The following is a 24292-nucleotide window of genomic DNA, read 5'->3' as shown; positions in this document are numbered from 1 at the left end:
AGACTTGTTGACTCTTCTCCAGAGATCTTTGGGCTTCAAGCACCAACCTCCAGCATCTCCTGCTACCAAGATCTTAGTCCTCACCGCATCCTTTGCACCACGGGCCTGCATTCTTGGTGAGCTGCTCGAGGTCCTCTTGCGCCCCCTTTTTCCTTCGGCCTGCGGGTCCTCTTGAGAGTCTTCTTTGGCTTCAGTGGGCTGCCCTGCTTGCTCGGGCCTGCTCTGACTATTCTGCACTGGGTGAGTCCCTTGGACCTTGCTCGTCCTGACACTGCACCTTCTTTGCTTTCCTCGTCTGTTGCTGCTGCCAAGGCTTGTTGGTGCGCCCACGGACACCAACCCCATGGCTCTTGACTTCTGACATGGAACAATTCGTGAACGGTCTTGGTCTTTCACAGCATCGCCTGGTCGTCACAGCTGCAGCAACAAGGTCACCATCAACTCTCCTGCATCTTCATTTATCGGTGGTCACTGGTCTTCCGTGCCTCCTGGTCACTCAAGAGTGGAATAGACTCTGTCCCCTCTGCTTGAAAGGTACTCCTCTTCAAGAATACAACCTTAGATTCCACTGTACTCTTTCCTAGTCTTCGCCAGCAGCATCTTCACTGAAGTCCTTCCATTGTGGTCTGCAGAGGTTTCCGACGTCACTTCACACCTATGCACGGAGCTTCCCTGGTGTAAGTATCCTGGTTTCCTGGTGTATCCACGGGTGGGGTGACTCTCCAACCTTCCATCCTCCAAGGGTCTTTTTCAGGGTCTGCTGGGAGGGACCCTTCCTCTTGAAAACTGCAACCACAACTTCCTCATTGACTTGTATTGAGTACACGGTCGTGTTTCCACTCTGCACACGGCCTCCATGGGGTTCCTGGGCACTTACCTTGGTGGGTTCCATAGGTACCCAGCTTCTAAGTCTTCTGGGTTCAGACCCGACTTCGGTCGCGGTTCACATTCCACTTTATTAGTATATGGTCTCCCCCTGGAGATTGTGTATTTGTGCTACTTACCTGTTCTAGTATTGAAGTATTGTGATTATATCTCCGGGTAGAAGATAAACCAATGTGTTAGTGAGTGTTTATAATAAATACATATTTTTATAACTACACAGTCTGGTTCTTTTTTCCACTTAACCTATACTATATGATTAGTACTGGTTAAACAAGCTGCTTTACACTCCTTCTGGACTAAGCTTGAAGGCTGTTCACCAACGCTACCACTTAGAGAGCTTTCTATGGCTGTCAAAGACCACTAAAATCACCATAAGGATTGTATGGACTAGTGCAGGGTGCTTCACTTAAATAAGTGTGCACCATACACTAAGCTAGCCTCCTACATGGTTGTATTGGACTTTGTACACATTTCTCTTTGTGGTTTTCTTTGTATTAATCTATCAGAATTGAAAAAGCCCCAGGCTTGGAAGCTAAGAAGGGGCGAAACACGTGTTGGCTGTGCCTTATAACTGTCATGGTACCAGTGATTCTGTCACACTAAGAATCACCTTAGACCTTTTATTTTAGGAAATAAACACTAGATATCTATACTAAAAGGTTTTCTCCAGTTCACCAAGAATAAACCCACTTGTCCTGGTACATTTTTTCGCATCTACCTTACAAATGGGTGAGGGGTTCTCCATTCCCAAGGACAAGTGCCAATATACTTATCCTCATTGAACGCAGGTCGAGCAAACAATTAGGCTCCATCACCCCTCTAATTCTGGAGCATGGCAAACTGAAAGTGCTCGTGATCAACTGTAAAATGGAGGTAGCGGTGATAGGCAGGCAGGACTGGAATATGTAAATAGGCATCCTGCAAGTCCAACACTACCATCCAATCTCCCGGGTCCAGGGCAGAGAGGACCTGAGCAAGAGTGAGCATCCTGAAGTAGTTGGCGGCTCTGAAGTCGAGGATAGGACGAAGGCCTCCATCCTTCTTTGGAACCAGAAAATAGCGGGCACTGCAGCCTATTTTTTGCCTTGGAACCCTCTCTATAGCTCCCTTGGCTAAGAGAGTTTTGACTCACGAAGTAAGGCAAGGCAAGGTGAACCTCCATCAGCCAATCGTAAATTGGCAGCATAGAGGGAGGAGTAGTCTCGAAGGGGACGAAGTAGCCCCTTCGGACTATTTGCAACACCCACCTGTCAGAGGTGATAGCCCGCTAGTGGAGAAGGGGATGGCATATACTGCCACCAACTGGACGCCCATGATCTGGGAGGATCGGACTAGGAAGGTTTGGAGGGGGAAGGTGTGGTGGCTTGACCTGATGTTTTGTCTCCCAACCCACATGGCCGGAGTACACTGGGTCCACGCAGAGGTTGCGGAAATTGAGTGGTCCTCTGATTGGTGTAGGGCTGGCGTGGTTGAAAGCCCCTTCCATAGCCATGAAAGGTGCGGAAGGTAGATGCAGGCCGGGAAGACATCGAGAGGCCTAAGTATTCGGCCATAGCCCATCACTTCTTGAAGCACTCTAGCTCCGCGTCTGCCCAGTCTCCGAAGAGATGAGAGCCATGAAAGGGCATGTCCCTAAGAGTGGCTTGGACACCCCTAAGAAGCCAGACGCTTTCAGCCAGGTGTGGAGCCTAGCGGTCATATTGAGGGAATCGCTCTGCCCAGTGAGTCAGTCGTGTCGAGGCCACATCATATGGCAAACTTAGATGCATCTCTCCCTTCCGCAACAGCTTGGGTGAGGACAGCCCAGGCCTCCTCCAGGACTTTTGGCAGCACGTGCACAACCGTTTCCCATAGCAAATGGGAATAACGGCCCAAGAGGCAAGCAGTGTTTACTAACCACAATGCTAGCCTGGTGGAAGAGAAGATCTTATTGCTGGAGGTGCGGAAGCGAAAGTGTCATGGGAAGTAGAGGCTTGGACCACCAAGCTCTCTGTGGTGGAGTGGGTAGAGAGGAAAGCTGGGTCGCCCGGTGCAGGGCGATGGCGCAGTCAATAGTTCTGTTCATAGGAGTCCCTGTGCTGGGCGTGGATCAGGTGCCCCGGAAAACGTCTGTCAAGGCCATGTTAAATGGCAACAAGGGATCCGAGGTGGAGACACCAGGCTGCAGGACCTACGTCAAGAAATTAGTCTTAACCACCACTGCAGGAAGCTGCAGGTCTAAGACCTCTGCAGCCCTACGCACCACCATTGCAAATGAAGCCCCCTCCCCCGCAGCCAGGTTAGGGAGACACAGCATGCCAGGCTCAGGGGAGGTGTCCAAGCCGCTGGCATCACCCAGATCCTCGTACCAGTCCATTTCCTCATTGTAAATTGGTTATAGATTCCTTACCTTAGAATTACCCCCAGGTGTCTTTCGTCAGCAGTACCCCTACGCGTCGTAAGGTGGCGTTGGTCGGCACCGCGTTCGGCGTTGGCGTCTTGGTCGCCGGGATGACGTCGCGGTAGCTACTTAGAAGCAGCCCTCGCACGCTGACGTCAATTCTTTTACACGACATTCCACGCCAGAAGCGCAGAGCCAGGCAAGACACTGACCACTGGTGCACAAAACTAGGGCCCTTAAAGGGATTCCCTGACCCTAGAAGTCAGTTCGCAGAACGGGGAGGATGGATGGGGCGTTCAGGAATCTATAACTAATCTCTGTTTCTTAATGATATATTGTTACCGAAGGTAAGTAACTTGTTCATCTGAAAGAAACAGTTAGTTATAGATTCCTTACCTTAGAATAGATACCCCAGCAATACCAACCCCGGAGGTGGGTCTGCGAACCAAGTTCACACCAGAAAGTCCTGGAGAACAGAACGGCCAAAGAAGCGGTCTCTCCGGACTTGGCCGTCCAGGCAGTAGTGTCTCGTAAACGTGTGCAGTTATGCCCACGTAGCTGCCTGACAGATATCATTTAGGGGGACTCCTTGTCCCAAAGCAGTAGTAGCTGCCATCGCCCTGGTAGAATGGGCGCACAGCCCCACTGGAGGCTCCTTCTTAGCCAAAGAATAGCAGGCTTTGATGCACCAAATGACCCACCTGGAAGTGGTCACATTTTGCAGGGCCCGACCTTTCTTAGCGCCCACGTAACCCACAGAGTTGGACGTCCACCCGAATTGTTTTGTGCGATCCAAGGAGAAAGAAAGAGCACATTATGGATCCAAACGTTGGAGCCTCTCTTTCTCTTTAGAAGGATGCGGAGGCGGAACGAAGGTGGGCAAAGTGATGGTTTGGCCAATGTGGGAAGAAGTAACCACCTTGGGAAGAAAGGAAGTCCTGGTTCTGAGGACAAACTTGTCCGTATGAACAGCCAGAAAAGGAGGTTTCGAAGAAAGGGCTTGCAGCTCACTCACCCTGCGAGCATAGGTGATGGCAACCAGAAAAGAAGTCTTTAGAGTAAGAAGTCTGAGAGGACAGTTATGAAGCGGCTCAAAGGGAGCGCACATAAGGTTTGTAAGAACCAAGTTCAAGTCTCACTGAGGCATTACAAAGGGAACAGGAGGAAAAGGATGAGTAATGCCCTTAAGGAAGCGATTTACAACAGGGAACTAGAAAAGAGAAGGCTGAGAGCAGAGCCCTGCTGGGACAAAGAAAGGAGGAACAAGAGAACCACAGACAGAGGCGGAGAAAGGGGGACTACAGCCTTTGCTGCGCACCATACCACAAATTTGTTCCATCTGCAGGCGGATACCGATGTAGTGGAGGGACGCCTGGCTGCCAAGATAACATCACAGACTTCGGGAGGAAGGTTGAAGGCTGTCAACTGTCGCCCCTCAATCTCCACGTAAGGAGGTGGAGGCTGGACAGGTTGGGGTGGAGGACCGTCCCCTGCTGCTGCGACAGAAGATCCTCCCAAACAGGCAGGATGATCGGAGGATCGATGGCCATGTGTAACAGCTCAGGATACAAGACTCTTCGTGCCCAATTCGGAGCCACAAGAATGACTTGAGTCCGGTCATGCTTTATCTTCTTCAGCACTCTGGGCAGAAGTGGCATAGGTAGAAAGGCCTATAGAAGACCGCAACTCCACTCGCGAGGAAAAGCGTTGCCTAGCGAGTGCCGCCTTGGCAATTCCAACTCACAGAATTGCTGACATTGCGCGTTCTCTTCAGTGGCTAATAGATCTAACCAAGGCTCTACCCAATGCTGAAAGAGACCTTGCGCCAACTCCGAGTGAAGACGCCATTCGTGATCCTCCATGCACCTGCGGCTCAGTTTGTCCGCCCTGGCATTCAGTGAACCTGCCAGGTGTTGAACCACCAGGGATATGCATGATGTTCCAGCCAAGTCCAGAGAATGAGAGCCTCTTGATATAGGGTCCACGTCCCCACCCGCCCTGTTTGTTGCAGCACCACATGGCGGTGGTATTGTCCGTGAACACCTGCACCACTCTTCCTAGGACAGAGGGAAGGAATGCTTTTAGTGCAAGATGGATCACCCGAAGCTCCAGAAGGTTGATGTTGTGCTCGGACTCCGCCAGAGACCAGAGGCCCTTGATCTCCGCCTCTCCCATGTGGCAGAACCATCCCAGCAGTGATACATCGGTCACCACTGTGAACTCCGATTGTGGAAGGGAGAGGGATCTGCCATTGACCTAATCCTGGTTCGTGAGCCACCACTGCATTTGACGTGCAGTGCCCTCCGAGATATGAACGCAATCTGACAGATTCCCATGATGCTGTGCCCACTGGAACTTAAGGCCCCACTGCAGAGCCCACATATGCCACCTGACATTATCTTCCAGCAGGATGCAGGAGGCCATGAGGCCCAGCAGCCTCAGGTTCATTAAGACTGAAACCCAGAATAAAGGCTAAAAGATCGGAATCATAGCCCAAATATCGCTGCTCGGGAGGATAAACTTGAAACTGCGTTGTGTCCAGAACCACTCCGATTAAGAGGAGCTTCTGAGAGGGAGTCAGGTGTGACTTTGGCACGTTGACGGTGAACCCCGGCACGTGCAGGTCAGCCATAGTCTGAAGGTGGGAGACGACAGCCTGAGGCAAGCCCACCTTCAACAGCCAGTCGTCAAGATAGGGGAAGACTGGAACCCCTGATCTGCACAGATGAGCTGCGACCACCGGCATCACTTTCATGAACACCCGAGGGGCGCTGGTAAGGCCAAAGCGGAGCACGGTAAACTGAAAGTGCTCGTGGCCCACCATGAACCGCAGGCAATGCCGGTGGGCCAGCAGGACGGGGATGTGAAAAAAGGCGTCCTGCAAGTCCAACGCATACCATCCAGTCTCAAGGGCAGACAGGACCTGAGCTAGCGTCAACATTTTGAACTTCTATTTCCGGGGGAAGCGGTTGACGTTCCTGAGATCCAAGATAGGACACAGGCCGTTGTCCTTCTTGGGCACCAGAAATAGTGAGACTTGCAACCACGACCTAGTCCTGGGCCAGGAACTCGCTCGATGGCTCCCTTGAGCAAGAGTTCCGAAACGTCCTGTTGGAGAAGGGCCAGATGATTCTCCGACATGCGATGGTGGTGAGGTGGAATGGATGGAGGGGTAGTCTCGAAGGGGAGGGAGTAGCCCCTTCGGACTATCTGCAAAACCCACCAGTCCGATGTGATGGTGCGCCAGTGGGGGAGGTGATGGTGAATCCTGCTGCCCACTGGCGATTGGTGGCCGTGAAAGGTCGGACTAGGAAGGTTTCGAGGCTGCTGCAGAGGGGGCGGTGGTGGACTGGCCCGCTCGCTGGCCCACGTCCCAGGCTGCGCAGGGGCTGGACAGCTTGCGCCGGCGTGTGGCCCTGGGTGGAACATGGCGGGAAACCCCTTCCGTAGCCCCGAAAGGGGCGAAAAGCAGACTTCGCAGGGCGGGTGGAGAGGTCCAAGGACTTGGCTGCAGCCTGGGAGTCCTTGAAGCGCTCTAGCGCTTTGTCTGCCTTGTTGCTGAACAGGTGACGGCCATCAAAGGGCATGTCCATAAGGGTAGCTTGGACATCCACTTGGCTGCGTCTCTCCCCTCGGCAACTGCACGGGAGAGTACGGCCCGGGCCTCTTCTGGGTACTGGGGCTGCACCTGCGCCACCGCATCCCACACGGAGTGGGTGTAACGGCCCAACAGACATGCAGTGTTTACCGACCGCAGTTCCAAGCTGGAGGAAGAAAACATCATCTTCCCAAGATGGTCCAGCTTTTTGGATTCCCTATCAGGCGGGGCGGTAGGGAAGGCGCTTTTGGACATGGAGGCCTGGACCAACCAGCCCTCAGGGGAGGGGCATTAGGAGAAGAAAGAGGGGTCGCTCGGAGCCGGGCGGTGGCGTCGGGCGATCATCCTGTCCACAGGAGCCCCTGTGTTGGGCCTGGACCAGGCGCCCAAAAGGATGTCAGTGAGGGCTTCAGTGAACGGCAGCAGGGGCCCCAAAGAGCTCGCGCCCGGCTGAAGCACCTCTGTCAGTCCCTAAGTTTGGCGGGGGGTTGTGTAGGAGAGTAGGGTCTGCTTTCTATGTTCACCCCCACTTTTTGCTTTGGCTTTACTGGTTTTCGACTTAGATGTGGCTGTGGGCCTGCTAATCAGACCCACAGCCCTGCTGTTCTCTCTCTAAATTAATACTATGTACTTTAGGTGCATAACCCAATTGGATAGGATCACCTTATTGGCCCCTGTACAGTGTACCTTCGGTACCCAGGGCATAGGTGTACCCTAGGCCTACCAGGGGCTGCAGCATGTATTATGCCACCCCTGGCCTGTCCTTCCATTATGACACAACTGGCTGATCACCCAGCTGGGGCAAGGTCGTGTAATCACCCCTGGCTTAGGTGTAGTATTCCTATACCTACCTTATATATAGACACATGTGTACCTATCCGCCACTCCTATGGCAGGCCTTAACAATCCTGGAAGCAGAGTGCTTGGTAACATGTGAGATAGTGCTCTAGCATGAGCTGGGCCTGTCTGCAGCTTTCGGAACCATGTCCTTATAGCTGTTCTATGATATAGCCTACCATATACTCTTAAAGTGCCTTATAATCTTAAACGGTTATGGTAACTATGGTTTGGCTTCATCGAAACATGTCGTGTAAGGTGTCTAACACTGTGGAATAATACCCCCATACCATTTCTGGGCATGAGGATATTATCCCTCCCTTCTAGAGGGAGAAGACATGTTGAAACCTTCTTACCCGGTTAAAGTTAACCAGAGCCCCAGCATCACAAAATGGATGCTGCTGCCACGACACAAGTCTGACCTCCTGCTGCTGGGGGTGACCCCGGCACGGGGGGCTTGGACAATAGGTTTCCTGCCTTGGGAGGTGCTAGCACCACCCCAGACAGGACTTAGTGTATTGGGGCAGGGAGGGATGAAAGAAACTAGACACTGCCTGGGGCACACAAGGTGTCCCATGCATAGTCCAGTTCAAAGCGGCGCTGGGGCACTCCAGCCCCAGCTCTGGCACCAAACTGGACAAAGGAAAGGGGGTGTAGCCACTCCCCTTCCTGGTCCCACCCATAGGAGGGACCTTGCAGGTAGCCCAGCCCACTAGCCCAGTATATCAGTAACTAGCTGAGCCCTGCTAAATTAGATTAACCTGAATCTGCAACTTGAACAGAAACTCTGGACCTTCGACCTCAGGAAGAAGACTGAAGAAATCTCCCTTGTGGCCAAGGAGTGACCACCCTGGGCAACCAGGCACCATCCAGCGACCGCTGCTTGCTTTGCAACTGACGAGGGACGACTGCAGAGACTGACCAGCGCTGAGACTTCCAGACACCTCTGAACCAGATCCACATCTCCAGCGAAGCTGAGACCCGTGGAGGCGACTAGGGACGTGGGACCGGCGACTTGGGAAAAGTGGCTAGTAACTGACTAGCGTGACTTCCGATTCTTCCTCGAGGCTGTGCTTGGGGAATTGAGAAGCCCCAATCCCGAGCACCATCTGCAAAGAAGACCAGCTCACACAAGGTGTCCCATGCATAGTCCAGTTCAAACCGGTGCTGGGGCACTCCAGCCCCAGTGCTGGCGCGAAACTGGACAAAGGGAAGGGGGTGTAACCACCCCCCTCCCAGGTCCCACCCATAAGGCGTGACCTAGCAGGCAACCCAGCCCCCCACATTAGTATAAGTGTGGTAGCTGGGCCCCAGGAGATTAGATTATCCTGAACCTGCAACTTGAACAGAAACTCTGGACCTTCGACATTCGACGAAAGAAGAAGACTGAATAATCTCCCTTGTGGCCAAGGAGTGGTTACCCTGTGCGAACAGGCACCATCAAGAGACTTACCCTTTGCTTTGCTGAAGTTCTACGAGGGACCGACTGCAGAGCCTGACCAGAGCCTTGACTTCCAGACTTCTCCGACCCTGATCCACATCCACAGCCGAGCTGAGATCCGTGGAGGCGACGAGAGACGTGGGACCGGCTACCTGGGAAAAGTGGCGAGTATCTTCCAGCGCAGCTACTGAGGCACCCTCGAGGTTGTGCACCGGGGATTGAGAAGCCCCAACCCCAAGCACCATCTGCACCGAAGATCAGCCCCCCACACTCCACGAGTCCTGCGTGGGGCCCTTCTGCATTTTCCTGCTTGCCGCGTCTGTCCGGTTGCTTGCCCGGTGGCTAGTAACCTTTGCGACGACACACCTTCAATTTTCCACTGCTGGTTTATCTCCTCCAGACTGGCTCCTGCTCCTCTGTAAAAGAGAAGCACCCCAGACCTTCCTGGTCTGCACCAGAAGCACGTCCTCCATTCTTCGTGGGTTCCGCTTGCCAAGGCTTGGTGAGTCCTAGTTCTACTTCGACGCCGCCGACAGCACGAGCCTTCGTGGGACAGTTCGCCTCCTGGTCCTGGTCGTCCTCGACGCCTCCTGGTACCCGTGGCTGCTGCGACAAGCTTCACCTCTTCACCTGCAATCTCCCGACATCGCCTGGTTCCGTCCTGGTTCCACGTGGTCACTGGCTAGTGACCCAGACTCTGTCCCTTCTGCTTGCAGGTATCCTTCCTTCTTGATCCCGGCCTTGGGATCCACCAGACACTCTTCACTGACTGCCTGTCAGCATCTTTCCTTCAGGCATCCATAGGAGTCGACGACGAAACCCGACGTAAGTTCACACCTATGCACCCGCAGCCCGTGGGCTAGGTAACTTGGGTACTCCGGTGCTCATCAGGGTATTGACTATCCTAGTGTCTAGTTCTCAAGTCTCGACTCCCTAGCTACTCCAGAAGTGTCCTAAATCTTATTAATTCTAAACTGTACTATTTCTATCGATTATACGCATTACGCGTGAGTGTTTCCACTCTGCACCTGAATCCCGTGGGCCTCCCACTTTCTAACCTTGGGTAGTATAGTGTAGCCCCAGCGATTCCCTAGGCCTAGTCCTATCCTATTTCCGTGACAGTGGTCCTTATACAACTTACTTAGTATATGGCTTGCGTGGCCCCTAGGGCCTAACTGTATTACTTACCTGTGTGACTTAATGTATGCTTGAATATGACTGTGTTGTACTTACCTCGAATCTCATAAAGAGTGCTGAGGGTTTGACTAGAATAAATACACTTTATTTTATATATATATCTGTTGTGGTGTCCTTTCATTTGGTATTCAAGGGATTATATATGGTATAACAGCTGGCTTCACATGCCATTCAGAGTTTAGCCTAAGACTGCTCTTGTCCATGCTACCACTAGGATAGCTGGTCTATAAGGTTGACTTTACAACCAATCACCATAAGGGTTGTTTGGACTGATACAAGGTGTACACTAGAATTAGTGACATCATATATCAGGCCAACTTCTCACATTGACCACCACCATGGGTATCTCAAGGTTGAGAGCCTTGGCCTCCCTACGTAACATCACTGTGTAAGATGCTCCCTCCTCCGTAGCCCGGTAGGAGGAGACAACATGCCAAGGTCTGGGGAAGTATCCAGCCCACTGGCATCCCCCAACTCCTTTCGCCAGTCTGGATCATATTCTAACTGGTCAGTTAAGGGGTCTCCAGACCCCTTCCAGTCCTACTCTGGTTGCCAATCTGGCCTAAAAAAACCAAGGTGGAATAGGGGCACAAAAGTACCTATTGGCACCGGAACCGGCGTCGGTCGACGTAGGTCCGGCTCCGTGTCTATGTCGGGGTGGAGGCCGGGGTCGACGCCGGCTGCAGACAAAGCCAGGCCTGGATCCAAGGAGACCCTATGGTGCCGGGGCCGAAGCCGCTGGCATCGAAGACACAGGGCCCCCAGCTGAGTCTGCGGGGCCCGAAGGTGCTCCGGTGGAGTCAGGCTGCCCATAGATGGCGTGCATCGCTTCGTAGAAACTCCGAAGCTGGGCAGGGGTAGCTCTGGGTCCCGGGAAGGGAGGGAAACTAGGAGTCGACCCAGCTGGCTCCGCACACGGAGCCACTGAAGGGGCAGCACCCGCATCCCTTGTCGCGTCTGCCGACGGACGGGGAGAAGTCGAAAAGTGACGCTGCTTCTTCGACTTTTTCTTGTGCTTCGACTTGGAGGAGGACTGGTGATGATGGCTACGAGACCAGTCCCTCGACCTCCCACGCGACCGGGACCTCGAGCGGCGTGGAGCGGACTGTCAGTTCTCAAGAAGCTTTCGGGACAGCTCCTGCAAAGACTTTGGATTCATGGTCCGGCAGTCAGAAAACACGACTTGGAGTCATGGTCGGGTTCCAGGCAAAACAGGCACACATGGTGCGGATCCGTCGCCAATATCAACCGTCGGCAGGAACCGCAAACCTTGAAACCAGACATCCCTAACGTGCACCAGGAGTCGAAGACTCAAAACGATGTCGACAAAAGTCGGTCAAAAGTGACTGGAAGTACCGCTCTCTCCGGATCTGCGCTGGCTGCCGCGGAAAAAGAAAGAACCTACGTCAGCGAGCGAGAGCAGCATCTAAGTAGCTACCGTGACATCATCCCGGTGACCACGACGCCAACGACGAACGCGGAGCCGACCAACGCCACCTTTCGACGTGCAGGGGTACTGCTGACAAAAAATTCTCCGGATCTAGTCCGACACCTGGGGGTAATTCTAAAGTAATGAATCTATAACTAATTGTCTCTTTCAGATCTAGCTTTTCAGAATGAGGTACAGGACACGACATGGAGATCAACGGCTCCGTCGGTGCGTCGGCTCCATACCGTTTGGAATGATGATGGGGAGACGCCGCCGGTGGGCGATGTTGAGGGTCTCATCGTTGGATGCGACGCCGCGGAAGGTCAGAGAAGTACGATAGGTGCCAGTAGGGATCCAGGAACGGATCCGAAAGGAGCCTATGGCGCTGGGCAGGAGAACCCACGGGGTCTCCTTCCACCGAGCCTAGGGGCCCAAAAGCGCGCTGGCAGGGTCAGACCGCCAAAATATGGTACACATGGTGTCACAGAATTCTTTTAACTGGGGCCGGAAAGGGAAGGAAATACTGGGTGATCCAGGCACCCACTCCGCTGACCGGGGCCTAAAATGCCGAGACTCCTCAATCTCGCCGAGTGACGGGCAAGGGAAAGTCGAAGCATGCTTCAACTTCTTGTGCTTTTTATGGTGCTTCTTACCTGACCTCGATGGGTTTGAGTGGAAGGAAGAAGACTCCGACCACCTGGAGCGGTGCTCGGACCTTCATCTCGACCAAGACCGATATCTACGGGAAGATCTCTGAGGTGCAGGATGCCGGGCTGCAAGCAGCTTTAGGGACCACTCCCTCAAAGCCGATTGTTAAGTTCAAGTCATCTATTCTATTGGTGCATTGTTCTTTTGGTGAAGATGCTAAGGTTTTTGTGAGCTTACCATTAGTGGTTGAGACTACAACTAGTAGGAGAGTGCAACTGAGAGAATTTCAACCTGACCTAGGATAGGGCATCAGGATAATGGGCAACGGCATATGAAAAACAAGAGAACTTCAGAAGATCATGGCTGAGTGCGGATTTGGCACTAAAATCACTGGTCAAGACAACAGTGCCAGAAACACCAAGAAAATCTCACATCTGATCTATCAGGCATACCACATTCATAGCTCAAAGAATCAACACTCTTCTATTACTCCCACTGTGATCTAACAGTTTTACGGTCTGCAATTGTTGTCTATTTTTTATATTAATGTAAGATACTGAGACTATTCCAATTTTAAATATAACTGTACACAAGAAGATCTGTCATTTATAATTGAGGATGGTGTCTCTAAAGGTGTTTATTTCTTAGTGTTGTTTTTAAGATATGTTGGTTAATTCCGGTATGAATGTGGTATGCCTGATAGATCAGATGTGAGATTTTCTTGGTGTTTCTGGCACTTTTGTCTTGATCAGTTTATTTATTGTTTGTTTTTTTAATCACCCTGAGCTGATCTCAATATGTCTAGTTTGATCGTCTTGACATGATTAAAAAGTAACAAACAAGAAACGCAATTTCTATGTTTTGAGGTCCAATGCAAATGTACACCACTTGACCTAATTCCGTGTATCTTTATTAATAGTAATCTTTGTGAGTGGAACATCCGTTAGGCGCATGTTAGTGGCTCGTCTGAGCACTCCAGAGAGAGGAGCTTTTCTCCGTTATCTAAAGTATTTTGCAGACAGGTTAACTCTTTTTTGAATGTTCTTTATTCCCCTGACATCCTACCTGTGTATTTTTTCTCAGGGGCCCTCTCTGTTTTGTATTTACAATTGTTGAATGGACCAGAGAAGAGAGTTAAGGATCTGCTCCTCTGCTACTTTTCTGGACCAGTAAATAGACACATGCAACCTCCACTTAAAGTGAGTGCTACAACACATGGTAACTTGGTTGGACCAATTATTATTACCAGCAGAAATGCTTTTGTAACGCTTCAGGACTCTAATCAAATTGACTGACTGTTGCAATCTGGAGCAACTGATGTTAAGCCCGCAATTCAGAATATAGGGGGCTTGGACCAGATAAAGACGACTTCAAACTGTGACTCCAAACAATACAGATATCCAACTAGTAATGGAGCCAGCCATATTCAGAACATTAAGCAGTTATCATTGAACATTGCAGGGATTCGCACCAAACTGGGAAATCAAGACTGGTTGTCCTTTAATAACTTTGATACAATATGCTGCCAAGAGAACTGGGTTACGGACATATTTCATATTAATGGTTACTATATAATACAAGCCAATGCAGGCTGAGCTAAGCGAGGCTTGTTTTTTCTTTTTTAAATATCAGTAAACCTTTCTAATCAGTAAGCAATTACCCCTATTTGCAAATCCTGCTTTTCAAGCTCGGGGCTCTGATGATCTATTATTGATTTTATGTTATCATAATATTTTTGATCAATGATGCACTTAAATTGTTGAGGATCTAATTTGTGAAACTGATAGTCAGATGGGAACATGTCAAGGGCCTCCAGCAATCTTATATGTGGGACACTTTATTACATTATGTACGTTTTCCAACATGATGATTTGTGGATTTACTGACATGGCTGGGGAGGCTCATACACAATTCAGACGTGATTGGTATTGTCACTGAATAATTTAATCATGAAGCATAATTTTATTTTTGCTTCAGATGATGATTTGCCACCTTCTGAGTGTCAACATTTACAGGGAGAGGCTCAGGTAGTACTACAGATCACATCATGTTCTCAACTAACATGCATGAGTGATAATGCACTATCGATTAGCTTAGCGATTGGAGTAAAAGCTAACTGCATCGAAAAGACGTCCATTAATAATTCTAAAAATAAACAACTAAGGTTTAAATCTAATAAAATTGATTGAATAGAATTTTGGAAGATCTTTTAATCAAAACAGTGAGCTTGTTGGGAATGCTTGGAATAGGATCCAGACCCACAAGCTATACTACTTTCCATTGGTTCTTCTCTGAGACAGCATTAAGCCAAAGTTAACCTTCAAGAAAATTATCTCAGGAGAACAGCCTTGCCACTGGTTCAAGAGAGCCTGATCTACTGCACACAAATGGATATACTCTGCTCTAAAAAAAAACAAAAAGTCCCATGATAAAGGGAATACCATCCAGGCATGCAGGAAATCATATTAGTAGGTAATAACTATAAAAATAAAAAGCATTAGGGAAAAAGCAATGGAAGAACTGGAAGCAGTTGGTAAAACTTAAGATAATGGGGCATTTTGGAGAGTGGTGACATTTTTGTAAAATTGACTCCCCAAAGGTGGTGAATTTCATTCCTGCTAATAAGTGGGTAGAATGCTATGTACATGTTTTCAATTTAGGTGATTTACTTCTGGATTATTCTCTGAAAGATTGTAGACCTGACAGAGTAGGTGCCTTAGAAATCAGCAATTCTATACAGGTAAAAAGTGAGCAGTGCAATTAAGAATAGCTTAACCAGAAAAGCCACAGGTCTGGACAGTGTAGCGGTCAAAGTTTTTTTTAAATTTTATTTTTTACATACAATCTCTCTTTAGGGGGCCACTGCTCATAAGCAATGTAATACACGCTGCCATAACTGGCACTATGCCTAATCTTGATCCGAGGCAATCACAGTGTCCATTTTTAAAAAGGGGGGATAGAAACCTGCCCAATTGCTATTGCCCTGTATTATTACTCAATTCAGCTGTAAAAACTTGGACAACGTTTTACGGTCTAGGTTCAAGGTCTGGGTAAACGAAAATGTAATGTTATCATATATCCAATACGGTTTCTGTCTGGGCATAAGAACGGTGGAGCAATGCCTCAATTAATACCTGATTACTGGGAGATTTGTTCGATCAAAGACGAGGACCATCCACACGGTGTTCGTGGATGTAACCAATACCTTTACCACTCTCAATAACTTTAAGCAATGGTTGATCATGGAAATCATGGGGGTAAAAAAAAAAACCCTGCAATTTCTCTGTTCTGGCAATTACATCAGGAAACAACCGCTAGAGTGCATTTTGGATCTTATGGAAAGTGTAGAGATCAAATCAGATCGATAAGAGGATGCATCAGGGATATGTCCTGGCACCCTTCTTATTTACTGTTCACATGAATGGCCTGAAGGAATACCTAATTAGCAAGGGGAAAGACTTGCCCCAATTGGGTAAATGTACCTTACCAGTTTTATAGCATGTGGAAGACACCATCCTTTTATTTAGGACGGCAAATGACCTTCAAGTTCTATTGGATGAATTCACACATTTTATGAGGGAATTTGATCTGAACACCAATTTAAGTAAAACCTTCATCATGACTTGTGGCTGTAAGAACACGAAAGTCAGAATGCATTTAATTAGGGATAAAATCTTAGGAGGGGGAATACACATCTCGTATTTAGGTCCGCCATTCGAGTCCTCTTTAAAATGGAAGCATTTGCTTACGTAAGAGCACAATTCCAAAGAATAGCGAAGGCTGTATACAGATTTGCCTTCAAGCTTGGTCAAAAGCCGAACAAGGCTATCTTAGAAGTTTATAAGAGTACGTATCTCTGTGGGTCTTTATGGAGCTGGGGCTTGCCAGTACTCAAATCCAGAGACCCTGCAGAGAGCTGAGATCAATTTCGAACAGAGACATTTGGCAGTCCCTCAAGCTTTGCCTACTTTCGAGTGTCAATCAATATATTCTTTATACGATTAAAAAAATTAAAATCACAAAAGTGAAGCACTACCTGATATATTTAATAAATATAAACATCGGATAAATTACAATTAGGTTAGCTTTAAAACACCATAAAGATAACAGGATAAAAAATAGCACACTGTGGGAGTGGTTAAAAAGTGAAGGGACAGTAATGGAGGTCTCACTTGGTTACAATTCATCAGCTTCAGCAGTGTGCGTATATACTTAAAAGCAGATAATTATATTTTGGAAATCATGACTGTGTGTAGGTTATCATTAATGGAAACATTATCACCATCACACAAGGGCAACCGCGAGTCCTTAAAGCAACCATGATTGGAGGGCAGTAGCCGTGGGAATAAATTAAACCTAAAAAATGTCAGCAATCGTCGCTGGTGGCGGGGCATGTCCAATGTAAGATATGGCTCCAAGCCACATACAGTTTTCACTAAAATTGCATGACGTGCTAAAAGCTTATTCAATGCTAATGCATCTCGATCTGCTACCATCTTATCTCCTAACACTTCTTTGACCCATCTTTTGTCCGTTTGGACAATACCACTTGGATCTATATAGAGTTCAGGTTACCCTAAACATTTCATAGTGGAGGAGACATAGGTAAGCCAAGCAATCAAACCTTTGAGTGTCATTCTGAGGTCGGATTGTGATACATTGAAGATTTAATAAAAATCTGCCCAATAATGTTGTGGGTTTCAATTTGGTATAAAGGAGAAGGAGGTTTTCTAGAGTAGTTATTAAAGATTGTTTAATGCTGGATAGCATTGCAGCTATTCCCAGACATTTACTGCCCTGGGATATTCCGAATTTGTTACAACTAAAGCTAAAGTTAAGTATTTGTTTGTTAAGCATTATGAAAGTATACGTACTGTGTAACAAAGTGTTAAGTACATAGAATTGAACCATTTAGCTTAATTAACAAACTCAGCAGTAAAGTCTTAGCTATTTTTTTATGAGGAACACACAGTTTAGATTTTATCTCATGCGTCTAGGACTCAACACATTGCATTTTCTATTCGATTTTGCCACATGCAGTTCGTGGTTTACAAACCTTCTTAACTGCTCCTATGATAATGCCTCAGCACCGAGCACTTTACATCTTATGTATTTTAACACATTTCATAGAGTTTCATGAAAACTGTTCCTTATTCCTTTATTTCAAAGTTGACCATTAAACAATATAATATGGCTATGCTTCTGATACAACTTTCTTCAGAATCATTTTGTATCTCTGTAATTAACTTTATTCACTCAGCCTTTAAGATTATAAAGTGCTATGCAGAAGTTATTTGTATGTTAGAAAAGGACAGATGGGATAAAAATTTGTTTTGCTTTTTTCAATGTTTTAACTTGCTTTTATCATATGGTTGATTCATTTGTATGAACATTATTGGCTTTTACAGCTAATTCTTAGCCTAATAAAGTTTTGACTGACTTTCAGTAAGGGACATTAATAACAAATTAAACAATGGAATTAAAGGGAGGGTGTTACTTAAAACAAAAGTGGAGGGAGCTCTGAACGTTAATGACTAAGTCTGTAGAGAAACTATTTGAATTACCTGAAATAGAAAAGGCTCAACTTTCCTGCCCACAGAGGCATATAATTTCTGGTTTACACATTTATGCCAATGGAGACTGAAAAGATGAAGGTGAACTTTCTGGGAAGCTTATGTCTAAATATGTTGAGGGCTCAACTACCCTTCCCTCTCATTCAGTATTCACTGTTCTCTGCTTTATGATTCACAGGCCAAAATGACAAACATCTCACGTGTGTATGAGCCAACTAGGCTTCTTAGCTTCAAATATACTGGATGAAAAGAAAGATTTAAAAGCAGAAAGGGAGGTCCTTTTACTAACTGTTTTACCATCACACCTTCCCAAAGTGTCTACTTCTGTACAGAAAATATTACCCATATCACCTTTGAAAAATGGGTTCTACTAACTCAGTGCTATAGTAATAAGAGGGATATCAGAGTGGCAAATATTATATTTTGTCTTAAGAGCTTCAGCATAAATGGACAAAACGTGCACACACTCAAACACAGGTCTTCTCAATGTGGATTCATGTTACATCCTTCTTATTTATAACTGATAGGTTAGTGTGGCCTGAAAGTGCTTAATAGTATTAGCATACTAGATTATTTCAGATGAAGTCTACTGCATGTTACATCTTCACTTAATTGTGCAATGAAAGGTACAATATTTCATTGAGATGCTTTACCATTATACCTACCATTATACCTTTAGTTAAAAGTGTGCATAATTCACATAAACTATTCATCAACCGAAGTACAATTAAATGACTACCAAACCACTTCCAGGACCTGGACCATGGGGATATTCTAAAGAGGCGAAATCTGCGGTTAGAAGTATCAATACGAATCTCTATTTAATTAAATAGAACATACTGGCTAATAAAAACACTTACTTCAGTAAAAAATGGCCTTCAACCCGCAATGATGGTTGGGTAGATTTCATACTTAACCCTTGCACAGCACAGGCCATTCTGTTTGTGATCTTGACACACTACATACGTTTAACTCTAGAAGACCAGAGCATGTTAAAATACATCCCAAACATTAAAGCTGTATAATTCATTTATCTACCTCCTGCTTTGAAACCAACATTAAATCAATGTCATGTGACGGGAAAAGAGATACATGTTGTCATTTTATTGCATGGGAACAACTTGCTGGTAACAATGAACAGGCAAAAGTAATAAACTAGCCAAACTCATGAATTACAGTAAAGTAAGAAGAAACCTACCCGATGCTACAACAACACAATAATTGTCCTCAAATCCATTTTCTGCTTTAACCTTTTCCTTCTCCTCATGGTTTTTCTTTTCTTTGTCATCTTTCTGCTCGTTTATTAGTTTTGCTGTTATACTTGGAGTATCTATGGAAAAGAAATATAATAGTCAGTTATCTAATTCCCCTGTAATTTTTAGTCACTGTAAACAAACAGTAAAGGACCAACACATAGGATTTCCACAGTTCATTTACATTTATAAATATAAAAGCTTTGCATAAAGAAGTGATGACTAGGGGGTAACTATTCAGGAATCTGTACAACTGTTCGACAGTTATTCATATGCTCTAAGATAAATGTTTTGTCATCCACATGCTACATATCCAACATGCACCGCATTCTCACAAGAAAAGCACAAGTGAAAGCACAGACACACACTCCTTATAAATCAACCACCCACAGACCACTATTCTATAATAATTCCCTTTGGGATCTATAGTTATATTCACACCGATATTATACTGGACTGACACCCTGAGGCGTATGTTAAGAATAGAGCATCTCCGAGGGTTATGAATTGCAGGATGTTTTCCTTATTTATTAAAAAGTAGTATTGCAGTTTTTCCATCAAATATACTACTGTATTTTAGATTTCGCCATAGCTTAAAAAGTAAAATAAAAATATATAGCATATTTAGGGAAGATTTCTTGTGTAAACTGCTTTCAATTTGAAAACATGTTTAATAAAAACAAATGTGATCAGAGGGTTGAATACATCTGGAGAGATATTCTACTTTTTATGAATGACAGAATCTCATGATGAAGAACCAAATCTTTAGGAAACGGGGATTCAGAGTACAAGAATCGAACTTTTCTTTATGGAATTACACCTTCCCCCAAAGGAGATGCAGAACACTATTGTAATCCACACAATCTGGTTCTCAAGAAAAACAAGCGTTGACAATTAACCATCTTGGATGTGTACTAAGACTACATGAGTTTGCACTGGTTGGTGAAAAATTTGATCTGCCAGAGTTACAAGCACATAAGATAAATAAGTTACTAGTAACACTAGCTCTCCACCATTGATATATTTCATAACTTCATATGCTAGTTTTGAATACCCTACAGCCCTCGATCATCACTAGTAACATCCAAAGCACAGAAACGCTCCTATCTGTAGCCCATAACACATTAAAAACTCGACATAAGGCACACAATATAATCATTGTGCAGTGCACAAGCTAAGGTTACTCACAGACTTAGTTCGCTCTTGAGTTGCTGCAGGCATACAAATGTTAAGTCCTTTACAGAATGGTGCCCTGACTAAGTGCTCTACTACCCCTAAAGCTTAATCTGAGAGCAAGTTGCTCCATCCTCTTGTATCTCCCATCCCATTTGCACTCTACCAGCTCCCGTAACCTCAGCTGTCTTTTCTTCACCTCATCTGTAAACTACATTATGGACAGCACCAAGATAGAAGATGGAGAGTGGATCAATTGCCTAAACAGAGCAAGGGACAACGAAGCACAAATTACTTACTCGTGTAACGATATATGTGTAAGAGACATTAGCTAGTGATAGGTTCCTTACCTTAGAATATCCCCAGGCGTCAGACTGGATCTGGAAAGCTTTCGTCAGCAGCACCCCTGCGCGTCGGTAGACGCCGTTGTGCTGCTCTGCGTACGTCGCTGGCGTCGTAGCCGCCGAGATGAAGTTGTCGGAGCTATTTAGATACGCCCACGCTCACTGACGACAGTTCTGTACACAACTTTTCCGCACCAGGAGAACAGAGCCATGCCAGAGACCGACTACTGGTGCAATAGAACTAGAGCCCTGAAAGGGATGTCCTGAACCTTAGAGAACAGTTCGCAGAACGGGGAGGATGGGCGGGCGGTTACGAATCGATCACTAACTAATGACTCTTACAGATATATCGTTACACAAGTAAGTAACTTGTGCATCTGAAAGAGACACGTTAGTGATAAGATTCCTTACCTCAGAATACATACCCAAGCAATACCAACCCTGGTGGTGGGTCTGTGAAGTGAGATTACACCAGAAAGTCACGGAGAACCGAAAGGCCAAAGAAGCCATCTCTCCGTACCGGACTGTCAAGGCAATAGTGCTTAGTGAAAGTATGCAACGAGGCCCAAGTGGCTGCCTGACAGATGTCTTGCAGGGGGACACCGCATCCCAATACTGTAGTAGCTGCTGTCGCCCTGGTAGAATGGGCGCGCAGCCATTCCGGAGGTTCCTTTTTAGCCAGAGTCTAACAGGCTTTAATGCACAAGACAACCCATCGGGAGATAGTTCGCTTGTGCACCGCCCGGCCTTTCTTGGCGCCCACGTAGCCAACAAAGAGCTGGTCATCCATCCGGAACTGTTGTGTGCGGTTGAGATAGAACGAAAGCACACGTTTTGGGTCCAGCCGGTGGAACCTCTTCTCTTCTCTTCAAGGGTGCAGAGGCGGAAAGAAAGTGGGCAGAGTGACAGATTGCCCGAGATGAAAGGCAGAGACTACTTTTGGTAGAAAGGAGGGACGCGGTCGAAGCACAACCTTGTCCGGATGAATCACCAGGAACGGAGGTTTACAGGAAAGAACTTGGATCTCACTCACCCGCCGAGCAGAGGTTGTCCACCAGGAAGACAGTTTTCAAAGTTAATAACCGCAAAGGACAGTTATGAAGAGGTTCAAAGGGAGCGCACATCAAGTATGTGAGAACCTGGTACAAGTCCCATTGAGGTATTACAAAAGGAATAGGAGGGAAAAGGTCAGTAATGCCTTTGAGAAATCTGTTGACAACTGGGGACTTGAAAAGAGAGGGCTGATCAGGCAGCCTACGAAAGGCTGAAAGAGCAGAAAGGTAGCCCTTGATAGAGCCCAGAGCAGAGCCCTGCTGGGCCAAAGAGAGAAGGAACAAGAGGACCTCAGAAAGAGGGGCAGCAAGAGGATCTACAGCCTTCGCTGTGCACCATGCCACAACTTTTTTCCGACAGGCGTATACCGTTTTAGTGGAGGGATGCCTGGCTGCCAGAATCACATTACAAACTTCAGGAGTCACCGCTCACCGCTCAATCTCCACGCAAGGAGGTGGAGGCTGGACAGGTTCAGGTGGAGGACCGTCCCCTGCTGCTGCGACAGGAGATCATCCCGAAGAGGCAGTCGGATCGGGGAATACACGCTCATACTGAGTAGCTCTGGATACCAAACTCTTCGAGCTCAGTCCGGTGCCACAAGAATGACTTGGGCCCGGTCGCGTCTGATCTTCTTCAGCACTCTGGGCAGAAGTGGTATAGGCAGAAAGGCGTACAATAGACTGCTACTCCACTCGTGACGAAAAGCCGCCCTGGAAACTCCAACACGCAGTACTTCTGACATTGCGCATTCTCTTCGGTGGTGAATAGATCAAACCAAGGTTCTCCCCACTGCTGAAAGAGACCTTGTGCCACCTCCGAGTGAAAACGCCATTCGTGATCCAACATGCACTTGCGCTGAGTTCGTCCGCCCTGGCGTTCAGGGTACCTGCTAGGTGTTGTACCACCAAGGAAATGCCTTCACGTTCCAGCCACGTCCAGAGACGTAGAGCCTCCTGACATAGGGTCCACGACCCCACCCGCCCTGCTTTTTGCAGTACCACATGGTGGTGGTTTTGTCTGCGAACACCTGAACTACTCTCCCATTGACAGAGGGAAAGAATGCTTTCAGTACGAGTAGGATCGCCCTGAGCTCCAAAAGGTTGATATGGAGCTTGTACTCCGCCGGAAACCAGAGGCTTCTGACCTCTGCCTCTCCCATGTGGCCGCCCCATCCCAGGAGGGACGCATCCGTCACTGCTGTGTGCTCCGGTTAGAGAAAGGAGAGGGATCTGCCACTGACCCAACGCTGGTCCGTGAGCCACCAGTGCAAGTCCTGTGCAGTGGCCTCCGAGATCTGGATGTAGTCGGACAGGTTTCCCCGATGCTGCGTCCACTAGAACTTCAGGTCCCAATGCAGAGCCCGCATATGCCATCTGGCATGATAGGTCAGCAGGATGCAGGAGGCCATGAGGCCCAGCAGCCTCAGGGTCTTCCTGACCGAAACCCAGGACCAGGGCCGAAAGATCGGAATCCTAGCCCGAATGTCCCAGACATGCTGTTCGGGAGGATAAACCCGAAACTGTGCCGTATCCAGAACCGCTCCGATGAAGAGGAGCTTCTGAGAGGGAAACAGGTGCGACTTCGGCACATTGATGGGAAACCCCAGCAAATGCAGGAGGTCGGCCGTAGTCTGGAGGTGGGAGATGACTGTCTGGGGCGAGCCCGCCTTCAACAGCCGGTCGTCGAGATAGGGGAAGACTGAAACCCGTGAGTTGCGCAGATGAGCTGCTACCACCGCCATCACTTTCGTGAACACCCGAGGGGCGCTGGTACGGCCGAAAGGGAGCACGGTGAACTGAAAGTGCTCGTGGCCTACCGTGAACCGTAGGTAACGCTGGAGGGCCGGCAGGATGGGGATATGAAAATAAGCATCCTGCAAGTCCAACGCTACCAGTCAGTCTTGCGGGTCTAGAGCAGACTAGACCTGAGCAAGCGTGAGCATCTTGAAGTACAAGTTACTTACCTTCGGTAACTATGTATCTGGTAGAGACGATTCTAGCCGCAGATTCCTTAACGTAGAATTATCCCCAGGCGTGAGACTGGACCCGGAAAACTTTCTTGCCCAGCATCTCTGCGCGCCAGGGGGCGGTACCTCGCGACTCTGCCCAACGTCCTCCGCGGGCGTGACGTCAGCGAGGTCACATAATCCCCACCCCGGCGCGCTGACGTCAGTTTGCTTCGGAGAACTTTTCCGCACCACAACGCGGAGCCATCACAACAAAACTGAGGAGAGCATGAGAACAGTGTGAGAAAAAAACAGAGAAACAAAAAGAGAGAGAGACAAAAAAAGCCAGGAACGGCACCAGGTGGCACCAAGGCGCCAGGAGGCTACAACAGGAAAGCCAAAGCAGGAAGAGAGCAGACCACCTCTGAGGAACAACCGTGCAAGCCAGGTGGGAGCACCAGGCAGCACAAAAGCACCAAAAGGTCACATCAGGAAAGCCACAGCAGGGAAAGCATAAAGCACCCATCCGTGGAACC

General features: G+C 47.9%; 1 protein-coding gene across 1 annotated transcript in view; it reads right to left on the bottom strand.

The window, feature by feature from the left end:
- BIRC6 (baculoviral IAP repeat containing 6) overlaps positions 1–24292 on the bottom strand; it is a 1973616-nt gene that overhangs the window by 403087 nt on the left and 1546237 nt on the right. The window contains exon 58 of the mRNA XM_085609819.1: positions 19187–19318. Coding sequence (XP_085465945.1) covers positions 19187–19318 — 132 coding nt within the window. The remainder of the gene's footprint in view (positions 1–19186; positions 19319–24292) is intronic.

The sequence above is a fragment of the Triturus cristatus genome, chromosome 6, assembly GCF_964204655.1.
Source record: "Triturus cristatus chromosome 6, aTriCri1.1, whole genome shotgun sequence".
Taxonomy (NCBI): Eukaryota; Metazoa; Chordata; class Amphibia; order Caudata; family Salamandridae; genus Triturus; species Triturus cristatus.
The sequence above is the reverse complement of the archived record's forward strand: the minus strand, read 5'-3'. Positions and strand labels throughout refer to the sequence as shown.